The 24,091-nt window shown below is 37.3% G+C and overlaps 2 protein-coding genes across 3 annotated transcripts; both read left to right on the top strand.

The window, feature by feature from the left end:
* The first annotated feature begins 2,639 nt into the window (after nucleotides 1-2,639).
* On the top strand, nucleotides 2,640-4,783 carry LOC134743304 (flexible cuticle protein 12-like). The gene is made up of 3 exons (XM_063676695.1): nucleotides 2,640-2,698; nucleotides 3,737-3,858; nucleotides 4,534-4,783. The coding sequence occupies exons 1-3, from the start codon at nucleotides 2,690-2,692 to the stop codon at nucleotides 4,724-4,726; spliced, it is 324 nt and encodes a 107-aa protein (XP_063532765.1). The 5' UTR covers nucleotides 2,640-2,689; the 3' UTR covers nucleotides 4,727-4,783.
* LOC134743303 (flexible cuticle protein 12-like) lies at nucleotides 2,675-20,426 on the top strand. 2 transcript variants are annotated; one of them, XM_063676693.1, is made up of 3 exons: nucleotides 2,675-2,698; nucleotides 17,246-17,367; nucleotides 20,173-20,426. In XM_063676693.1, the coding sequence occupies exons 1-3, from the start codon at nucleotides 2,690-2,692 to the stop codon at nucleotides 20,363-20,365; spliced, it is 324 nt and encodes a 107-aa protein (XP_063532763.1). In that variant the 5' UTR covers nucleotides 2,675-2,689; the 3' UTR covers nucleotides 20,366-20,426. The 2 variants fall into 2 exon arrangements, with proteins under 2 accessions (XP_063532763.1, XP_063532764.1); XM_063676694.1 differs by lacking the exon at nucleotides 2,675-2,698 and adding an exon at nucleotides 15,781-15,797.
* Nucleotides 20,427-24,091: the final 3,665 nt, after the last annotated feature.

Genomic DNA, 24,091 nt, shown 5'->3' with positions numbered 1-24,091 from the left:
TCAAATGTATACGTAACGTAAAAATAGCCATGTCAGATAAACGTCAGTCCATACATTGTGTATGACCATTGGCCGACTATTTTCGACAGAGGGGAACGCCTGTTAATGGCTACTCCGTTTGGTTATATCCGCTGTACTCCCTTTTTGGCGAAATTTATTTCGCCGAATTTCACTTGGCAACCAACTTTTCGCCAAAGTTTCATTTGACAAACCAATCGTTGGCAACCCCATAGTTGGGAAATGAAAATGACGTACTAGGTCGGGTAAAGTTGCGAAATGAAATTCGCCCAAATGAGATTTCTGCGAAAAGTTAGTTGGTAAGTGAAATTCGGCATAACAATTTACGGCGAAAAGGCAGAGAACCAAATAAACTGAAATTATACAATGTGTACGTAGTACGTACCGTACGTACCAGCTTCTTTATTATTGTTTAACAATAAGTCTTTTATTGAGAAACATATTCGTTTTGATTTTACATTGTCCTTTATATTAACATCTGCAGTAAATCTGCAGTAAAGTTAGATAAATACCTACCAGAGTTTTTCTACTACTTATTAATTTTCCAAAATTATGTATATATATCGGGTGAAACAAAATGAGGGACTTTTATGCAAAGGGCAAATTGTTTATTTAGACTAGAACTTTATTTTTCACTTATTAATCACGTTAATGAACATGAATGATCAACTCTGGCCAACGTGGGACTCGAACCCACATCCTTGGATTGCCGGTCTAATCGCTCTTAAACAACTGAACGGTTCTCAACGGTTCAAAACCACTGAACCGTGGCTGAAGCACTGGGTGCAGCTACATGCCCCATTATGTAAAGATCTGTTATAATGTTATGTTTGTACTAACCCTAGATTTAAGTATTAGTATGTATGTTATTAACACATTATGGACTTTTGTTCGAAAATAAATTATTATTGATTGATTGAAAACGAATATGTTTTTCAATAAAACACTTATTGTTAAAGAAGCTGGTACGTACGGTACGTACTACGTACACATTGTATAATTTCAGATTATTTATCTATTTAAAATCAAACTCACAAATATTACACATCAAACTACGTACCTACGAGCATTGAAACAATACCTACATAAAAACAATAAAAATAATTTAAATTTAATCACCTTTTTGAAGTATTGGTTTAATAAGAAAAAATGTGCGCAAAGTAAGTGATGCGCCGAAATACTCCCGCGCCGCCGGTTACGTGAGTTACGTCGCTTATACTTGAATGCCAAGGTCGGTCAGGGCAGATGACAGTGACGATTACAATGATATTTACTATACTTTTTCATAAGGTTTGAGCTGTATGTAATTAGTTGTTTGTAAAAAATAATATACAAGCTTTTAACGCTCTTACTTTTTTTTCAACAACAGGCAACTAAATACTTATCGAAACAATTCTAACAAACCCAAACACAATTAGGTTGCGTTGTTTAATCACAGAGTTCTCTTTTTTTTTTTATGAATACACCTATTTCCATCTGTTCCCGGAGGAGAAAAATGGAAATATACCGAATGCTGCTCTATTTGGCCCGTGGGGTTAACTGGTAGAGAATGCCTTCTGGCATTAAGTTCGCCTTTTGTACAATTTTGACTATGCAATTAAGTTTAAATAAATGAATAATGGAGAAGTCGGTCTAATTGAGCTTGCAAGATTTGACCCGAACATACAAACATACCTAGATAAAAGATTACAGTTCAAAAATGCAACATTACTCTTATGATCTAGTCTAGGTACCGTTTAAATAAAATAAAAACATAAGTAACATTAAAAAAAAAGAAAAAAACGCTGATTTTTGGTTTAATCGGTAATAGGTAATTACTTAGGGAGATAATAATGATATATCATTAGATATGCGTGCACTGTAATAAAATAAATATTGCCTTGCTTAGGTATAGGTACAGATTCTGATAAACGCGTTTCGAAAAGACATAAGTACTCTTATATGGTAGTATGATTAGATGTGTGTATGAATGTATGTTGTGTTGATGTAGGTACCATAGGAAAATAACCATTAGGTACCATTAAATCCCAGTGAACTGTAACTAAAGTTTTAGCTAAACCTTTTAAACACCTGTTAGTAAATTCTCAGAGTTCCCAGTAGTCTAAAAGCCTGATATTTAATATACATTAAAAAAATTATACACGTCACTGGTGATCGTAGAGCTGGCAGCTTCCTCGCAGAAAGAGTAAGCATTGCAATACAGCGAGGAAATGCTGCCAGCATCTACGGCACCATGCTGCGTGCCGCAGGAGATTAGTTTTTAAGTATTTATTTTAAGATTAGTTTTATTTATTTTTAGTTTTAGTTTTTTAAGTTTTATATGTATTTCTAATTGTTATTACATGAATAAATTTTTATATACATAGGTATATATAAAAAAAAAACTATAAGTCATGGAATTAAAGTAAGAAAAAGGAGAAAAAAATGTGTGTATCTTACACAAATCATCAAAAAATATTTAAGACACTTTTCCAATATTTTATTTATGATTCATATTTCAAGTGTCAAACATTTTTTGCAATCTTTTTCCATATAGATACATGACCAAGGTCACATCACGCGTCCTTGAGGTGCGCTAACGCATATAAAAATCGCGTCCTACCGACAGATGGCATCAGTCGTTGGCTAGCACTTCCCGAGTTAGGACCACCCAAACACATAACTAGCAAAAATGAAATCGGTTAGTGAAATAACTTTTTTTAAAGTTACTGTGATATTTGACTTTAGACATCTTTTTTTAAATGGACTACATGAATTTTCAAATTCATAGTGTAATTTTTCAAATACATAGCATAATTTAACATGACTTTTTTCCATTAAATTACACGGTGTGCGCTGTAATTGTTAGAGAAACAGGAACAGGTTGCTATAATTTCAATTGGTGATAGTGATATTATTTAAACAATGAATAGGTATTATTAAATACACTAAATCCATCAAGTCAGTCTTGTATGTTCATAATTTACACGTCAGTAATGTTTTCTAGTTATATTTTCCCTTTATGACATATTAATATGTAACGGTGTGTCCTTCCTACAGGTTGACATTAGGATAAGTTTAGTGGCTTGATTATTTCCATTTATCTAAAAAAAATACAGTGACGAAAATGTGACGTTAACCTGCTATGAACTCTTACCTAATAATACCGTCGAACACTACAAATACTTTAAAATAAAAGATCAGATGGGGTAAAAGGAACACCCGGGGCAAGTGTAATCACGTGTATGGAAATAACATACTGATCTTGCCTCGGTTAAAGAAACTGTACGTTTATTCAATCTTGTTTTTCACTTTACTCTTGACAAAGTGGTTTAAGTCATCATTTCAGCAATTGGTAAGAAGCTTACACGCGTTAGTTTCTATCGCCTTTCGTGTTCCTCTTACTTGTCGAAATTTGAATTTTCAAGGTAGGTATTCATTCTGACCTTATTTACCACACGTTTAACATTGTACACTGTAACGGTTAACCAAAAACAAGCGGGCATCTCGCTCGTTTTTGCCCAGAACGTGCAAGTTGTGGAATGAGCTACCTTCTGAGGTGTTTCCCTTGCGCTATGACATGGGTTCAAGAAGCAGGTATTTTGGGTTCTCAAAAGCAACGCATAAGTGGTTCCTTTGATGTTGCTTATGTCCATGGGCGACGATGACTGCTTCCCATCAGGCGGCTCGTCTGCTCGTTTGCTTCCTATTACATAAAAAAAATTGTTCTTGGTTGCAGTTCGTCGTATTCGCCCTGATCGTAGCGGCCGTCGCCGCCGCCCCACAGCGCAGCCCTGACGCTGATGCTCAGGTCCTCAGATACGACGCTGAAAACATCGGCGTTGATGCCTACCGATATGCGTTAGTACACATTCATTACATCACATAATGTTTTTTTTAATTCCGTTGACTAAAAAAAGGTTTTCCAGATAAGTTATTAAACTAATCGGAAACTTGATGATATGTACACTTAATTAAATGTATATTGTTAATGTACATGAACTAGTATTATGGTCGTCAATATTTTGTACAGCACAAAAATGAATTAATAATTTGTCAGATAAATAAGTAATAAACTGTAATAGATGTCATATAATAAAGAAAAAGTGACGAAGCCCTCCAGTGGTGAAGGCCAAAACACAAATCAAATTATTTAATAAAATAATTTTATTTGTTCCCAAAATTGAATAAGTGTTCCCAAAATCAGTAATATCAAAAACATTAACAATACCAAATAATAAAAAAAACCGGCCAAGTGCGAGTCGGACTCGCCCACCGAGGGTTCCGTACCTTTTAGTATTTGTTGTTATAGCGGCAACAGAAATACATCATCTGTGAAAATTTCAAGTGTCTAGCTATCATTGTTCATGAGATAGAGTCTGGTGACAGACAGACGGACAGCGGAGTCTTGGTAATAGGGTCCCGTTTTTGCCCTTTTGGTACGGAACCCTAAAAATGTCTTAAAATCTATGACATCCGATTACTAATGTTATTTTAATGATTCACTGAAAACCGACGTCTCACTTTTTTTTACAGTTACGAGACTTCCAACGGTATCAAGTCAGAAGAGCAGGCTCAGCTGAATAACGCCGGTACCGACAACGAGGCTATCTCCGTCCGTGGCTCCTACTCCTACACCGGCCCCGATGGCGTCCTCTACACAGTCACCTACATCGCTGACGAAAATGGCTTCCAGCCCCAGGGCGCCCATCTTCCAGTAGCCCCTTAAGTTAGCCAATGACCTGCTCAATCTAGTCCTGTTATAAATAAAGTTTTAGTTTGTTTTCATTTTAAGTTGTAGTTTTGTTTTAATAACAAAACTTCCGTGTGACACAGACATATTAAACATATTAATAACGGGTCACTCACGTATTTTAAGTCGAAAAACGCTCGACATGTTTCACTCCGTACCGACGACGTTGACGGTGACGGACCGGCGCAGACTGCGGGCCGCAGCCCTCCGCGCCCGATCCTGATGACGCTCCTCGGTACGGAGTGAAACATGTCGAGCGTTTCGACTTAAAATACTTGAGTGACCCGTTATTAATATGTTTAATATGTAGTTTTGTTGTTTATGTATTCATAATTTATATTAATAATAACATATGTAAATGTTTACGTTATTTTATTGAATGACATTGACACGAGTGACAAGACAATTCACTCTTTCTTCAGTGGCCGTAGGTCTCATATATAACACAAAATAGGTATAACACCTCCGTCGCAAATCTCTAAGATCGGTCTTCTGCATCTTGAATTGGTATTACGGTGCACAACATCTGGTCTATGTGTCTCTTCCAAGTATCTCCAGAATCCATTCTTATCTCGTAATGGAGCCGACCTAGAGTTTTAGTTACAGTTCCAAATTGCCATTTATTACGTCCGTTAGTATAATCTCTAGCTTGAACCCTCTGGCCAACAGTAAATGAGCGCACGATGCGGTTTTCTTCAGATCTTTCGGGCCTTGCCCCCACATCTTCCCCCCTGGTCTTGAACTGCACGTGCAACATGTTTCTTATTGTTCTGCTAAACATAAGTTCATATGGGCTCTTGCCGGTTGTAGTACTCGGGGTTCTTAATAAGCGTTCCTTTACTGCTAGAATTTTGTCATGCAGATTACCTGGTTCAGCGTTCATGCAATTTAGAGTCTTTTTTATGGTCTGAACATATTTCTCGGCTTTCCCATTCGTAGCTGGATGGTACGGTGCGGATGTTTTATGTACTACTCCTTTTTCTTTAAGGTAGTTTTCGAACTCTGTTGAAATGAACTGACGTCCATTGTCAGAAACAAGTGTTAAGGGGAACCCAAACGTAAGAAAAATCTCATGTAATTTTCTGATACACCAAGAGCTGGTTGTCGTTTTGGTTGGGAAGATTTCAACCCATTTGGTGTAAGCATCGACAACTATAAGCAATGACTGTCCCTTCAGAGGTCCCGCGAAATCAATATGGAGTCGCTGCCACGGGCCTGTCGGAGGCTCCCAGTGGTGTAGTGTAACCGGTGGAGGCTCGTTTTGGTGTAGCCGACACTCACGACAGTTTCTAACCATCTCTTCTAAGTCCTTGTCCATATTTTTCCAGTAGACGTAGCCTCGTGCTAGTAATTTCATCCTCACCATACCGAGGTGTCCCGAGTGTAACTCATCTAATACCCGTTTTCTCAGCGCTACAGGTATCATGACTCGCACTCCCTTTAAGAGACATCCATCTTGAATAGTAAGTTCATTATCATTGTAGCCATATCTGCGAACAGTCGTACCCGCCATCAACGCTTGTAACAGGCTGCTGTATTCGGTATCTTTTAAGGTTTCTTCAGCAATTTTCCCCCGGTCAACCGTGATTGTATTTATTTGATTTAGTTGAAATGCAGTATGTACATCAATTATATTGGGAGCTATTGTATCTACTGGGAATCTTGACAAATAGTCAGCATTGCTGTTATCGTTCGAAGTCCGGTACTCGATTGTGTAATTGAAGCCGGATAGAAAATGCGCGTAGTGGAAAAGCCTCATTCTGTGGGTTCAAGTTCAAGTCTTGTGTGGATGAAAAATAGTAGTTAGTGGCTTGTGATCAGTCACAAGTATGAATTTTCGTCCGTAGCAATAGTGGAAGAACTTTTTAAGGCCCCAGAACAGCGATGTAGCTTCCTTGTCTATTTGGCTGTACTTTTTCTCGCTACTTGTTAATGAGCGGGATGCGAATGCTATAGGTCTATCAGAACCATCGGGTAAGCGGTGCGATAGAACAGCTCCAAGTCCCGTAGGTGATGCATCTGTAGCTAAAACCAGTGGATGTTCTGGATTGAAGTGGGTCAAAACCCTATCGCTGAGTATTTCTTTTTTGATCCTATTGAAACTTTCGTTACATTGGCGAGTCCACACGAAGTGTGCGTTTTTCTTAAGCAGGTTATTCAAAGGCGTAGATATTGAAGCTAAGTTCGGTATGAATTTGTTATAATAATTAGCCATGCCTAAAAAAATCCTTAATTCATTTACGTTACTGGGTGGTTTAGTATCTGTAATAGCCTTTACTTTGTTTTTATTTTTGTGTAAACCATTTTTATCTATAATATGTCCTAAATATTCGATGCTCGCCTTCATAAAATGGCATTTTTCTTTGTTAAGTTTCAAGTTGTTTTCGTTTAGTTTTTGTAATACTTGTCGTAGTCTAGCCAGCAGTTGTTTTTCTGTAGCTCCTTGGATGATGATGTCATCGAAAAAGCATTTAACGCCAGTGATTCCTTGTAGGAGTCGATCCATGAACTTTTGCCATAAATTTGGGGCTACTTTGACCCCAAACATGAGTCTGTTTACTTTAAAAGTTCCCTTGTGTGTGCTGAGGGTCTGCATCATGGCACTTTCTTCGTCCATCATCATGTGTAAATAGGCTTGGCTAAGGTCTAATGTACAGAACAACTCTCCGCCATTCATCTCTACAAGGATGTCTTCTATGATAGGGATGGGGTACTGTTCATCTTTAATGACTTTATTTAGGGTAACTTTATAATCTGCGCATAAGCGTATGCTACCGTTAGGTTTGACAATCGGTACAACAGGTGTTCCCCATTCTGAGTTGTCAATCTTTGTAATGACTCCTTGTTTACATAATCGTTCTATTTCGTCATCTACCTTATCCTTTAGCGCATATGGAATGCGTCTAGGTTTGACAAAGATTGGCGTTGAATTTTCATTCAAGGTGAGACGACCTTTGTAGTTAGGTATACAACCTAGGGTACCATCAAATACATTGGAATATTCAGACATAAGTTTTTCGACTTCTGGATGTGTTTCTAAGTTGACTTGATTGATATTGTCCATGTCAAATAGGTTTATTGCGCGTATCCATGTTCGACCAAAGATAGCGTCCAAGTCTTGCTTCATAATGTAAAGTTTTCCGTCAAAAATTTTATCCTTGTATTTGCATGTAACATAAGCTACGCCAAATGGTACGAAGACTTCCTTCGTATATGTTCTCATTGTAATTTTAGTTTTGTATATTTTACACCCTGTATTTAATTTCTTAAAATCCTTGTAAGACATGGACGACAGGGCCGCACCTGTATCTACTTCCATGACGGTGTCCCTGTTGTTGAGAGACACGTTTATCATGAACTTGTCTGTCCTACACGATTGTATCAAGTTCATATCCCAGGGTGTGTTGTCATCGACTGTTTCAGACGAGCTATCCACGTCGTGTTCTTCCGCAAGTTCATGTTCTATTTGTTTGCTGGCTTGCATAGATCGTAAACAAACTCGAGCAAGATGGCCTTTTCGTTTGCACTTGGTACATATGTCATTTATGCTTCGACACGTATTCGCTTGATGTTCTTGACTTCCGCAACGGAAACATTTCCCCTTTAAATCTTTAATCGAAAGAGGTTTGTTATCCATTTTACGTTTAAAATTATTGAATCCAGTTTTAATGAAGTGTTGATCTTTCGGTTCTTGCGTAGAGCAGTGTGCAGGCGACATGTAACTACTGTCCGATTTTGCCAGTTCGAGTGTAGTTGCATTTTTTACTACGTCTGTGAAACTTGATACTTTTACTTCCTGTAAGAGTTTTGTTCTTATATCGTTGTCGCGTAAACCTCTTATAAATTGTAGAGTAAGAAATTGATCGCAGATTGATTTCTTGCAGTGAATACACGAAAACTCGCAATCTTGACACAAACGTTTCAATTCAGAGGTATAAAGCATGACTGATTCATGTGTATCTTGTACTCGCGTAATAAATTTATGCTGGCAAGCCCATACGCTAGGCTTTGGATCTACATAATCTTTCAACATTTTGGCAATATGATTGAAATCCATTTCACATGGATCGTCGGGTGCACATAAGTCGTAGGCTTTTTGGTGTAAGTCTGGTGGTATAGAGCTTAAAAGCATTAGCGTCCGGGTTCTTGAATCTTCACAGATATTTAATTTCATGTATGTTTCCAACCTTCGTATGAAATTTGTGAAGTCTTCGCGATCATTGTATGGTTGAAATGTGATCTTGGGTCGGTGTACAGCCACGGACGTATTATCGCGCGTGCTTTCAAGACTCCGAGCGTGCTGCGATACCGACACGTAAGTTGAGGATGCATCGACAGCGGGGGTAGGGCGTAAGCCGTGTAACTTCAATTTTAATTGCAAAATACTTTCCTCTGTTGTGTGGCGTTGCTCGATTTCGGTTTCTATACTATCTGTTCGTGACTCTATTTCATTCTGGATGTTGTCAAACTTTTTCTCGTAATTTTCAAGGCTTGTAAGCCGTTGACATATTTCAAAGTCTGATGTTATGTGTAATTGTTGTAGTTGTTGGTCTAATTTTGTAAGTTGACCACGTACCGATGCCCGCAGGCGCGTAAAGCGTTCTAATTCCTCCATCCTCGTCGCCAGTTTTATGTATTCATAATTTATATTAATAATAACATATGTAAATGTTTACGTTATTTTATTGAATGACATTGACACGAGTGACAAGACAATTCACTCTTTCTTCAGTGGCCGTAGGTCTCATATATAACACAAAATAGGTATAACAATTAGCGACCCGCCCTGGCTTCGCTCGAGTTACATAACGCCTTAACAAATTATACAAGGTGGCCCATTTAGATCGGTCAGTATGGGAAAGTCTGAAACTATAAGACATACGAAGATCTGTTCTTAGGAACCATGTCATCGATTTTAATGACAAGAAAAACTGCATACATACATTTAAAAAAAACCTGTACTCAGCTTGGGAATCGAACCCGGACGTTTTGAAAAATAAAACTAAAACTATTTCTATTTAGATATCGATTGTGTTACGATTAGACATACCAAACGACATGACCCTTAGTGCCGAAGCCGATGGTCCCGGGTTCGAATCCCGGTAAGGCCATTTATTTGTGTGATGACACAGATATTCTAGTTTTATTAGTTGGTCTTAATTATAATCATTTATTGACCGATGAAACAAACAAAGGAAGTATTGACAATCAAAAGAAAAACAGCATATTTTGCACATATCTACAGGAGCACCAAATATGCATTACTAAAAAACATTATTGAGGGAAAAATTAATGGAAAAAGAGGTAGAGGAAGACGCAGTACATCATGGTGTGATAATATAAGGAGTTGGACCGGTATTGCGGACGGTACCACTCTAGGCAGAGTGGCGAAACACAGAGGACTTTCGCATGGTGATCGCCGACATCCTTTAGGATATGGCACTCTGAAGAAGAAGATTGACCGAGCGTTAGAGAAGGTCTTCGTTTCAGCTTGGACAAAAATGCGTATGTCCGGATGTTCTCGTCTACAGGTCGCATTTGTCAAATAATTCTTTTAAAATTTAGTGAGCAGGTTTAAAAATTAAATCGTTTTTTTTTTCGATACAGTTTTCGGAATTTTTTTAAATGGCCATGGGGTTCGCGATGTCTACAGCTCACAGAGCCACGAGTTTATAAATTTAATAATATTTTATTTTATTTATTTATTAAGTACATCCACATCGTATGTATTACATATGTTGCATTAAAATTGCATTAAATATAATATTTTAAATATAACACGTTGTTATTTAGGCATTTTTGAGTTAAATGTTATACAGTGTGTAAATCCATTACGGGCAAACATCAAACATTTATTCAGCAAATAGGCCACAGGGGCACTTTTACATGTCAATTTTTAAAAGCAATAAAATTAACCAAAAATTCCAAAAAAAACAATTACAAATATGGAATCAATAAAATATTAGATACTTTGATAGAGATGTATCCAGTGTAAATGTCAAATTACACAAAAAAAAACTAATAAAAATAAACAAACAGACAAGTACTAACACGCAATAAATCAAATCAGACAAAATTATAGAATTTTCGTGTAATTATGAATTATGAAGTTTTTTAAGTTACACTTAATTATGACCTTGTATTGTCTTCGGTTACCGCGATAGTTACTCATGAAATAAAACTATGAAAACGGATTATATCGCGTATATTGAATTTATAATACATCCCGACGTTTCGAACTCTTTACAGCGTTCGTGGTCAACGGGTGACACCCGTTCGAAACGTCGGGATGTATTATAAATTCAATATACGCGATATAATCCGTTTTCATAGTTTTATTTTATGACCTTGTAATTATTTTTTGAAAAATTGAGCAGAAATGTACTGCAAACATTACGAGACATAACATAACATTGACATTACAAGATACGAGCTTTTTATAGTAGTAGTAGTAGTAGTAGTAGTAGTAGTAGTAGTAGTAGTAGTAGTAGTAGTAGTAGTAGTAGTAGTAGTAGTAGTAGTAGTAGTAGTAGTAGTAGTAGTAGTAGTAGTAGTAGTAGTAGTAGTAGTAGTAGTAGTAGTAGTAGTAGTAGTAGTAGTAGTAGTAGTAGTAGTAGTAGTAGTAGTAGTAGTAGTAGTAGTAGTAGTAGTAGTAGTAGTAGTAGTAGTAGTAGTAGTAGTAGTAGTAGTAGTAGTAGTAGTAGTAGTAGTAGTAGTAGTAGTAGTAGTAGTAGTAGTAGTAGTAGTAGTAGTAGTAGTAGTAGTAGTAGTAGTAGTAGTAGTAGTAGTAGTAGTAGTAGTAGTAGTAGTAGTAGTAGTAGTAGTAGTAGTAGTAGTAGTAGTAGTAGTAGTAGTAGTAGTAGTAGTAGTAGTAGTAGTAGTAGTAGTAGTAGTAGTAGTAGTAGTAGTAGTAGTAGTAGTAGTAGTAGTAGTAGTAGTAGTAGTAGTAGTAGTAGTAGTAGTAGTAGTAGTAGTAGTAGTAGTAGTAGTAGTAGTAGTAGTAGTAGTAGTAGTAGTAGTAGTAGTAGTAGTAGTAGTAGTAGTAGTAGTAGTAGTAGTAGTAGTAGTAGTAGTAGTAGTAGTAGTAGTAGTAGTAGTAGTAGTAGTAGTAGTAGTAGTAGTAGTAGTAGTAGTAGTAGTAGTAGTAGTAGTAGTAGTAGTAGTAGTAGTAGTAGTAGTAGTAGTAGTAGTAGTAGTAGTAGTAGTAGTAGTAGTAGTAGTAGTAGTAGTAGTAGTAGTAGTAGTAGTAGTAGTAGTAGTAGTAGTAGTAGTAGTAGTAGTAGTAGTAGTAGTAGTAGTAGTAGTAGTAGTAGTAGTAGTAGTAGTAGTAGTAGTAGTAGTAGTAGTAGTAGTAGTAGTAGTAGTAGTAGTAGTAGTAGTAGTAGTAGTAGTAGTAGTAGTAGTAGTAGTAGTAGTAGTAGTAGTAGTAGTAGTAGTAGTAGTAGTAGTAGTAGTAGTAGTAGTAGTAGTAGTAGTAGTAGTAGTAGTAGTAGTAGTAGTAGTAGTAGTAGTAGTAGTAGTAGTAGTAGTAGTAGTAGTAGTAGTAGTAGTAGTAGTAGTAGTAGTAGTAGTAGTAGTAGTAGTAGTAGTAGTAGTAGTAGTAGTAGTAGTAGTAGTAGTAGTAGTAGTAGTAGTAGTAGTAGTAGTAGTAGTAGTAGTAGTAGTAGTAGTAGTAGTAGTAGTAGTAGTAGTAGTAGTAGTAGTAGTAGTAGTAGTAGTAGTAGTAGTAGTAGTAGTAGTAGTAGTAGTAGTAGTAGTAGTAGTAGTAGTAGTAGTAGTAGTAGTAGTAGTAGTAGTAGTAGTAGTAGTAGTAGTAGTAGTAGTAGTAGTAGTAGTAGTAGTAGTAGTAGTAGTAGTAGTAGTAGTAGTAGTAGTAGTAGTAGTAGTAGTAGTAGTAGTAGTAGTAGTAGTAGTAGTAGTAGTAGTAGTAGTAGTAGTAGTAGTAGTAGTAGTAGTAGTAGTAGTAGTAGTAGTAGTAGTAGTAGTAGTAGTAGTAGTAGTAGTAGTAGTAGTAGTAGTAGTAGTAGTAGTAGTAGTAGTAGTAGTAGTAGTAGTAGTAGTAGTAGTAGTAGTAGTAGTAGTAGTAGTAGTAGTAGTAGTAGTAGTAGTAGTAGTAGTAGTAGTAGTAGTAGTAGTAGTAGTAGTAGTAGTAGTAGTAGTAGTAGTAGTAGTAGTAGTAGTAGTAGTAGTAGTAGTAGTAGTAGTAGTAGTAGTAGTAGTAGTAGTAGTAGTAGTAGTAGTAGTAGTAGTAGTAGTAGTAGTAGTAGTAGTAGTAGTAGTAGTAGTAGTAGTAGTAGTAGTAGTAGTAGTAGTAGTAGTAGTAGTAGTAGTAGTAGTAGTAGTAGTAGTAGTAGTAGTAGTAGTAGTAGTAGTAGTAGTAGTAGTAGTAGTAGTAGTAGTAGTAGTAGTAGTAGTAGTAGTAGTAGTAGTAGTAGTAGTAGTAGTAGTAGTAGTAGTAGTAGTAGTAGTACACAGGTTTACAAAAATAAATTATAATAATGGAAGTACAAAGGCGAACTTATCCCTATAAGGGATCTCTTCCAGCTAACCTTCGAGTAGATGAGTGGAAAACTATAGCCAGGTCAGACAGACAAACTTACAGAATGTACAAATAGATGTATAGTAACTGCCAACAACCGTTAACAGTTACTATAAATAGCTCGTAACTTGTACACACGTGCTGCTTTACATTGCGGGACGATTTTTTTTTGTATGGTTAATATTTTGTATGTATGTATGTCACTTTATTGGACATAAACAAGTTTACACAAAATAGATATAACAGAGTTAAAATTGTAAAGTATATGTACAAAGGCGAACTTATCCCTAATAGAGATCTCTTCCAGCTAACCTTTGAGGAAATGTGAGAGGAACAAACACTAAAATGTGAAAGACAACTAAAAAAAGAAAAAAAGAATTTAATATTTAATATTTTCATTGCATTTCTAAGAAAAAGTATACTCATTATACTTCCTAGGTTCTATGCTATGTGCTCTTCTTTTCGCCATCGCCCTACGCGACAACATTACCATCCTCACCACTTAGATGGTTGGCAGTCCTCAACTGTGCGTTTCTCTAGAAACTTCCTGCCTTGCACAGCTAAACTGTGGAATGAACTGTCGCCTGCGATATTTCCGGACCGATATGACCTTAGGTCACGCAAAGGGCAATGGAGAGAGCTATGCTCGGGGTTTCTCTGCGTGATAGAGTCAGAAATGATGATATCCGCAGTAGAACTAGGGTCACCGATATAGCTCGCAGAATTGCAAACCTTAAGTGGCAGTGGGCGGGGCACATTGCTCGCAGAACTGATGGCCGGTGGGGCCGGAAGGTTCTGGAGTGGCGTCCGCGTACCGGAAGACGAACTGCCGGTAGGCCTCCAACGAGATGGAGCGACGACCTGGTGGAAGTCGCGGGAATTCGGTGGTTGCGAGCGGCACAGGATCGGTCGGAGTGGCGAGCCTTGGGGGAGGCCTATGTCCAGCAGTGGACGTCTATCGGCTGACATGATGATGATGATGATGATGACCTTCAAACCTTCAAGAAAAGAGCGTATTCCCATCTTAAAGACCGGCAACGCACTTACAACCCCTCTGGTGTTGCGGGTGTCCATGGGCGGCGGTAATCGCTTACCATCATGGTGATCCGTCAGCTCGTTTGCCTCCTATTTCATAAAAAAAATGCTAACCGCCGTTTGAAGGTTTGCTCGTATTTAATTTACACACTGTATCATTGAATTGTTATATATTAAATTATTAAAGAAGAAGAAGAAGAAGAAGAAGTTGGAAGGGGCAGACCTTGGCGGACTTTCTCTGATCAGATCGGGGAAATCCTGAAGAAAGGCCAGGTCAAGAGCACCCTAAACCGGCGAGCGTGTATGAGGAATGTTATGGAAGTGAAGGAAGCGAAAGAGGTATGTCAGGATCGTAGCAAGTGGAAATCCGTGGTCTCTGCCTACCCCTCTGGGAAATAGGCGTGATTATATGTATGTATGTAATAAATTATTAATTATGTATTTAGCAAAAGTGCTGCGAGAAAAACGCTCCATCGTAGCGATTGACCGGTTTTAACGCTGATTTTGGGCTTTTCTGAATGTCAAGGCCGTTCATCTTGTGACATAATTAATTAGAATTATCGTATTAAGATTTTTTTAATTTTGTAAGGAAAGGATACAGGGTGGAAAAAATAATGGGCCCTGGATGGAAAGTACCTTAAAACCTTAAGTTACCTCATTTTACTTAAAGGAAAACATTCTCTTATTAAAAAAAAAACAATACTGCATTCATAGGTTTTTTTTGCTTGTCTAAAAACACTTTTGAGTACTAAATATTCGATTTTATGGATAATGTTTTGTACGACAGACGAGTGTAAGACGAATCATTAGGTTTCTTGGATAAATGTTATCATTAATTGTATCGACTAAATAATAAAATATATGGTGTTCCTTTTTTGAAATATTTAGTCAGTTCAATTCCCGGACGAGACAAGTGAATTAACAAAAAAATCTGTGAATGCAGTTTTGTTTCCTTTTAAAAATAAAAGAATGTTTCCTTTAAGTAAAATGAGGTGACTTAAGGTTTTAAGGTACTTTCCCTCCAGGGTCCATATTTTTAGGGTTCCGTACCCAAAGGGTAAAAACGGGACCCTATTACTAAGACTCCGCTGTCCGTCTGTCCGTCTGACCGTTTGTCCGTCTGTCTGTCTGTCACCAGGCTGTATCTCATCAACCGTGACAGCTAGACAGTTGATATTTTCACAGATGATGTATTTCTGTTGCCGCTATAACAACAAATACTAAAAAGTACGGAACCCTCAGTGCGCGAGTCCGGCTCGCACTTGGCCGCTTTTTATTTTTAGTAGGTGTAGGCCACCATTTTTTTAAAACTGATTTAAATATGTAAAAAGCACTAGTAGAATATTTCTAATTCCGTCAGAACCTGATATCCTTGTGATGCGCCGTCCGTATAAAAGGCGTGTCCTGCCTAATAATTGCATTAGTCTCTTCTGAAGTCTATTCGGACTACTCCAATCCGCAAAAATGAAATCGGTTAGTGATATTTTGTGAAGTGTTGGGATTGTTATTTTGTGATAATTTTATGTCTGTGTTTGATAAGGATGCCCACATTTTTCAATCATCTTTTTACAATTTTATTTTAATTTTTTATTACTGAGCTTTATCTGACTTTATTTAAATATTTAATTTTACATTCTAGTCTGCTTTGCAGTGTTTCCTACAAAATGCCATTATTTAGGCGTTAGCTTGCAAATTATTTTATTGGTCCCGTATTTGTAGAAATGTTAGAGAAGTTGTGCCGTTTGCGGCCTGATTCACGATTAGGTTAAACTGTGTTTTTTGAAAAACAAATTATTGGCAGCTAGAAATGAATTTAGTATGATACCTTTGGGTATAGTACTTTACGCACACTAGCGTCCCATCCCCTTCCCCCTGACGCACCTCCCGATATGTCCCGGTTGACAGTATTTTTCATTTTTTGTGGAAAGTATACATTTTAGGAAAAAAGTTTTAATGAAAGAAGTAATCCTTATTAAATTCTTAACAAAAAAGCTTACATTCATTTTTGTGATATGATGCACCATTTTCATGTTATAGCTAGACGAACTTCGACAAAGTTTAGCCGTTGAACAAGCTGGTTCTCCCCATACGATTTCTGTCAGTACTATGTTATAATAAATAAATTAAACATCCACAAGTTATTACATGAATATGGTTAGTCTTATCAAAAAGTTGCATATGACCTTTTGAAATTTATTAAGGATTATTTCTTACCTTGGGATTTTTCTCCTAATACTTTTCTCAAAAAAAAAACCGTCAACTGGGACATATCATGGCAAAACGGGGGGTTGCGTCAGGGGGTGGGGAGGGAACGCTAGTGTGCGTAATGCATCATATCCAGGTATTCATTTCATACTGGCTATAATTTGTTTGTCTTCCCCATACATTAGAACATAGCTTGACCGAATCACCGGTTAAGTTAGCATACAACACAATAATCAAAAGTGCATAATTAACTGAGTCGACAGCAGGGTGTCGTCTATCGGGCATTAGTATATCGGGCTTAGACTTTATTCGAGTGGGTTCGAGTAACTGCTTTTACAGTGTGACTGCGACTGCTGCGAGTCATAACTATCAATTGAGGAGTGTCTTTTCAAAAGGGCTTATGTCTCTATGAAATTCACACAAAATAAACCCTTTAAGTACGGTAAAAGGGTTTATTTATAATATAGAGAAATAAGCCCTTTTGAAAAGACACCTCAATTAATATACTAGTATACTTTTGGTTTTTCAAAATACTGTCAATTTGCTCTTCCAAAATGATATCAGTATAGATGAATAATGTATTTAAACTATTTAACGTGAACCTGTGCTTAGCACTACTACGTGCTTGAAAATAAAAACCCAGGCTCTCCAAAACACGTTTAGTTAAACCAAAAAAATAAATACTAGTTATTTATTGGAATACTTATTTTTTGCAGTTCATCGTATTCGCCCTGATCGTAGCGGCCGTCGCCGCCGCCCCGCAACGCAGCGCTGACGCTGACGCTCAGATCCTGCGCAGTGACCTGAGCAACATCGGAGTTGATAGCTACCAATATGTGTCAGTACCTACAATTGTAATCGAACTAAGGCTTAGAACGCACTGCGGTTTTTTCTTGCGGTTTCAGTCTTTTAAGTGCGTGCGCTTATAAAGCATGCCGTACGTTACATTTTTTGCGGATGCGGAACAGCTTTTGAAAAACCGCAGTGCGTTCTAAGCCTAAGAAATTATCTACTTGAAATAACACAAATTAAAATATTTATTTATAAGGGTTCCGTACCTCAAAAGGAAAAAACCGAACCCTTATAGGATCACTCGTGCGTCTGTCTGTCTGTCCGTCTGTCACAGCCTATTTTCTCCGAAACTAGTGGACCAATTAAGTTGAAATTTGGTATACATATGTAAGTTTGTGACCCAAAGACGGCCATGTAACGTAAACAAATGAATTTTAAACACGGGGGCCACTTTTGGGGGGTAAATGACAAAATTAAAAAATAAAGTTTCTTTTGGGGGGTAAATGACAAAATTAAAAAATAAAGTTTTTCAAACTGTATCGTGTTACATATTAAATGAAAGAGCTCATTGTGAGAATCCTAAATATATATTTTTTTATAATTTTAGGATAAATAGTTTAGAAGTTATTCAAGAAAATAAGCAAAAAATGACCATTCCCCCCCTTTATCTCCGAAATTACTGGGTCAAAAATTTTGAAAAAAAAAATACACAAAATAGATCTTTACCTATAGATTGCAGGAAAACCTATTAAAACTGTGCAGTCAAGCGTGAGTCGGACTTAATTACTTAGTTTTTGATCCGACCCCTACGGGTTTTTTAAAGACATTTCACTCACGTTTCACATAAAAAAATACATTGTTTAATTTGTGTTATGTACGGAACCCTTGGAACGCGAGTCCGACTCGCACTTGACCGGTTTTTTATTTATTTAAACTTTATTGCACAAAATATATACAACAATGTACAAATGGCGGACTTAATGCCAAATGGCATTCTCTACCAGTCAACCATAGGGCCAAACAGAGACACTATATAAATATTTTCATAGAAAGTAATTTAATTTGTTCTACAATTACAAAATTACAATATCAGGTCCTGCGCAGCGAGCTGAACAACCATCGGAGTTGGTGGCTATAGCTATGCGTAAGAATTATTCAGTTGCCTCGATACCTGTTCATGAACACATATTAAATCACATAATACAATCGGGTCTATCGCGAATTTATTTTGTTATCTTTATTTACTGACGTTTCGACACAGCTTTCAATCAATCAATCTTTATGTAGAATGGCTACATCGATACTGTCGATGATTTCGCCAATGTCAAAGTGGGATCCACGTGGGATCGAGTTATATTTCTTCAATCTTGATGTAAATCAGCCAGTGTACGGTAAAAGTATAAATAATACAATTATGGCCTCTAGGGCTCTATCCAGATACGGTTAGAGGTAGAAATTCCAAATGCTCTTAGAGCACGACGTTGTTTGGTAGTTGTGATATTATGAGCTCTTGTATAGCGATAGCGACTATACAAGGGCCACGTGGAGCTACTTGGCGTTGACGCCAAAACGGTGGATAAACTCGTATCTAGATTAATTCTTCATTATCCGCACACGTCTTCATTAGTTTACTGCATAATAAGCTATCAGTATTACACTTCAAACAACGTTAATGAGCAAAAACAATAGTTATTTGTTATACAAGGGTGCAAAGTTGTATTTTACCCGCGAGTGTGGAATTGAAACACGAGCAAGCGAAAGGATTCTATAGATGAACCACGAGCGAAGCGAGTGGTTCTAAAATAGAATCCTGAGCGTAGCGAGTGTTTAAACACACGAGAAGTAAAATACATTTGCGCCCGTGTGTAGCACAAAACTTTTCACCTCACTATAGCGAGGAAAGTGCAACATCCACAGGCGTTAGATGATCTTCATCACTGGAATCACTTATTTCTTTACGATATTATAACAGAAAACTCTGGAAGTTGTGTATTTTTACGCGAGTCGATGATAAAAGGTTTTAAGTAAAAAATTTGTTGACAATGTTGACTTTTCTGATGTATGAAATGTCAACGATGCGTTTTGAAATTGCATCGATTCAACTTGTGCGTTCAGAATTATATTTAACATCATTATAAAAAAAACAAACGTTTCTTATGGAATTTTAAGGTTTATGACTTAAATCATTAAATAAAGCTAAATTTGGTATTTTTTATTAGATTCTCAAACCATTTATTTAATGATAATGAATATCGAACGAACCATTATCATGAGCGTTTTACGTTTTGTTATCTGTCAAGCTACACGCTTCATCCAAGGTCAAATTACTTTCCCCACTAGTGGATAAAACGCGTTTTTCCCCGCTTGTATTGAAGGATAAACGACAACTTTCCGAGCTAGTGAGGGGAAAAAAAATAATCCCGACTCGATGTCGCCAAGATGGCGGTCGTCAAGCAACTCCGACACAGCTTTCACTGGTCGTGGTCGCGGCTAACTGACGTCCCAGCAACATGTCAAAACAGAGATTTCTGTGACTACCCGACGAAAATATTTATAGTTATTCATGAATCAAAGCAGTCCTTTGGTGGTCCTACACTGGCTCTTTAATAACATTGTGTGACAGAATAGAATATTATATTATCCCTGTCACACAATGTTATATAACATTTTATAACAGCCAGTGTGGGACCACAAAAACGATGACACACTTAGTTTTCTATCCGGGGGATCGGGAAGTATCGGACGCTTCGGCCTAGATCCAAACCGTTCTGGTTAGATTGATCCTTAACGCTCATACTTAAAATAGTTCAATTCAATTAATCCCTCTTCAATTATTTTTTCTTTTTCACAGAGTCGAAACCTCAAACGGCATTAAGCAAGAGGAGCAAGGGCAGCTGCAGAACGTCGGCACCGATAACGAGGCCATCCAAGTCCGCGGACAGTTCTCCTACGTCGGGCAAGATGGCGTCACGTACTCCGTCACATACGTCGCCGACGAGAACGGCTTCCAGCCCCAGGGCGCCCACATCCCTCAACCTGCTTAAGTTAGCTAATCCCCTGTATAACCTGGCTGTTAATAAAGTTTTTGTTTTTATGTTTTAATTTCACGTTGCTATTTTATTGTTTTAAGGCCAAGCTAAGATGACAGTCGTTTATCGAGAAACACCAATCAAAAAGTAGAAATTTATAAGGATGACAGATGTGACGAAAGTAGTATTAAGTAGGAGTAGTAGTAGCAAAGATAGATATAACTCCGTGATAGATGGATACAGTCTAAGGAAAAAACGTGCCTCGAAAATCAAGAAAATTTGATTCTCGTTCAGAGGGCGCTACTAGTTTTGGCCTACAGTCGTATAGATGGCGTTGACCGTTTCGTTTGTTGTTTAACAATTTAAACGCATATCAGTAAAAGAACATGGGTCAAAATCATAAAAATAATTAATGCAAATAAAAAAAATCATTTATCTATATTTAAATACATTCTATCGTATTTTTATAAATCTTCATTTTTAGTTTTAAAGTGTGTCGACAGATGGCAGTGAATTTACTGGGGTTACAAAATTTACTATGACAGTACCGCTCTAGTATAAGTTACTCTATGGTAGTAATAAAACACTTTATTAACGAAATAATAGTAAAATAATAATAATAGTAGTGTAGTAGGAGTAATTCATTAATAGTAGTGTGACTACTTGTATGAACACAAATTAAAATATTTTCATAAGAATGTAATTTAATTTGTTCTTAGAAACACTATTGTACAAAAATCAAAACAAAACAGAAAAAAATAACATTCGTCGTACAAAGGCGAGCTTACCGCTTTAATGGTTCTCTTCCAATTAACCTTTGAGCAATTGAGGGAGAATTGGAGACGGTAGACATCCGTATTGTACAGTCGAGTTCATAAATATGTGTACATTTTTTCACCTTATTGCAATGGATTAAGGTGCAGAACTGTGTACATATTCATGAACTCGACTGTACAAAAGGCGCAAAAAAAAACGAAAAAGTACCTAGTTTACTTATAATAATATAACATAGTACTGACAAAAATCGTATGGGGAGAACCAGCTTGTTTTACTGCAAAACTTTGTCAAAGTTCATCTAGCTATATATATAGCTATGCTATATATAGCTATGTATATGGTCAACATCCTCTGAGGATGCCTCGTAGAGGCGAAACACGCGTCTAGTATTGTTTTTTGGTGGTGGTTTGTTATATTTATTAGTTAAAAAAACTGGCTCTATTCTAGCCAGTAATTTGAACTGTTTACACACGTAGAACAATAGCACAGAATAAGTAATAGTATTATCATACAGAACGGCCACGCACCGCCCCGCCCCGATTCGAATTGCCTCGCCCCGCGACAGCAGATTGACGGCCGCTCAGTACTATTTTAAAGCAACTTACACTATGACGCACGACGCGTGTACAGACGTGCCGTTCACACATATAGAAACGAAAGTGATTTTTGATGTATAGCGTGTCCGCCCTGTGACAATAGCACAGTTTTAGCAACAACTTGTGGACACCACATCACAGTTGTGGATAGCGCTTAATTTGCGTCTTAGTCAACACTCGACCAATCAAATCACGACCATGCATATGTGATATCGTGAGCAGACGATATAATTTGATCATTTCATGGAATTACACTAGAATTAATCACTTTATGCTAATGGGTGTCCGCTTCTTTCACAGAAAATTGTTTCATAGAATGTAATGTTTCGCAGAATTTTCATTTCATAGATTTTTTTTTAAACCGTTAACTTTTTAGGTAAAAGGTTAGGATGGGTTAGAACTGCGACCCTTTGTAAAAAAAAAAAATGATTTTTGTGAAATGAAAATATCTGCGATACATTACATTCTATGAAACAATTTTCTGCAAAACAATGTACAACCATGATAATGGTTAAGCTAGGTTTGGCTGTTTCATGATGTGGCCAAATGCTCATACTTGAAATAATTGTTAGGTATATGAAATGATTAATAAAATTCTAAGATCTGGTCACGACAAATAAATCCATATAATATTGTGATGTATACATTTCGTTTTTGTGTTTGCAGTTTGTCTTATGTACAATAAAGTGTACAAAAATTTACATACATATCAGGTACTTGGGGTTCAGCGTTCCAGTTACATAACTGACATTTAGCGCCTCACCCATGCGACATCTCTCAACTGGTTATGTTGATTAAGGATGCGCACCCATTTTAAAGTGGCTACAGAAAAATGAGTAAACATGTTTATAATAAAGTGCTTTTATGGATAGGTCACAGTCTAAATATAGCTCCATCAGTTTTTATAGGTCATAAAAGTGTATTTAAGTTTTTGAGAGACCAGTGTTGCAATAAAATATCCTATTGTAAGTAAAATCAACAAATTAACAGTAACATAAAGGGGCCCAGTCAGTCCGCCGGACGATATCGGCCTGTCAGTTGGAACAAAAATGTGACAGTTCCGAACAACTGATAGGCCGATATCGTCCGGCGGACTGATAGTCAGTGGGCTCCTTAAGATTCAAGCAAATCTAATCTACTTTTTTCACTGTTAAGTAGGTATAGTCAACCGCTGAAATAGCTAAGCGACTAAGGTGTTTAAATTTATTGTTTTTAAAGAGAAAAAAGCGCCTGTAGCTCATTTTGAACTACTGGCCTGCTTAACTGCGGTTGCTGATGACTGTAGCCTACCTACCTAATAATTAAAGTCGCTTTTTAAGTAAAAGTGATGCGCGCAGATTATAGACAAGTATTACTACGCTAATGTCACAGGGCGGACACGCCCTACATCAAAAATCACTTGCGTTTCTATATGTGAACGGCACGTCTGTACACGCGTCATGCGTCTTAGTGTGAGCACAGAATAAGTAATAGTATTATCATACAGTACGCCCACGCACTGCCCCGCCCCGACTCGAATGACCTCGCCCCGCGACAGCAGATTGACGGCCGTTTGCCGGCCGCTCAGTACTGTTTTTAAGCAACTTACTCACACAATGACGCATGCCGTGTGTACGGACGTGCCGTTCACACATAGAAACGCAGGTGATGTTTGATGTATAGCGTGTCCGCCCTGTGGTGTGAGTAACTTGCTTAAAAAAGTACTGAGCGGCCGGCAAACGGCCGTCAATCTGGTGTCGCGGGGCAAGGTAATTCGAGTCGGAGCGGGGCGGTGCGTGGCCGTTCTGTATGATAATACTATTACTTATTCTATGCTAATGTATTGGTGAATGTCAAGGCCGGTCAGAACTATGTCCTCTCATCGTTCTATCGCTCTTGAATTGATCTAACCAGAATAACTGACCTCAAGATCTGTAACTATTACGTGTAATCGGATTCACTCTTATGCTGGTTCATTCAAGGCAAAGCGTATGCCTGACCACTATGAAACGGGAATACAAGTCAAATGCGGAGGGGTTTAAAAACCCACAGATTAAGTAAAGTTCATTCAAAATCATTCATTCATCGAATGCCCCATTGCCACGAGAATGTCCCTTACGAAATGCAAAGACTTGTATGGCAGCTAATTCAATCAAAACACTGATTTAAACTTTCACGATTTTTACTCATTATTATTCACATCTTTTTCTTCTGCTACCATGCCCTAGCGGGCGTCGGTGGCCACCTTTGCAGTCTTTCACAACAACAATTTTTCAACAAAAATTTCACAACAAAGATTTATTCACAACAAAAAATAAATCGGAAATAAAATAATTCGGAGGAAAATTTAGTAGTAGTAAATCATGAAATAAAACTATGAAAACGGATT

Source organism: Cydia strobilella, chromosome 8 (assembly GCF_947568885.1).
Source record: "Cydia strobilella chromosome 8, ilCydStro3.1, whole genome shotgun sequence".
Taxonomy (NCBI): domain Eukaryota; kingdom Metazoa; phylum Arthropoda; class Insecta; order Lepidoptera; family Tortricidae; genus Cydia; species Cydia strobilella.
This window is presented reverse-complemented; position numbering and strand designations above follow the sequence as displayed.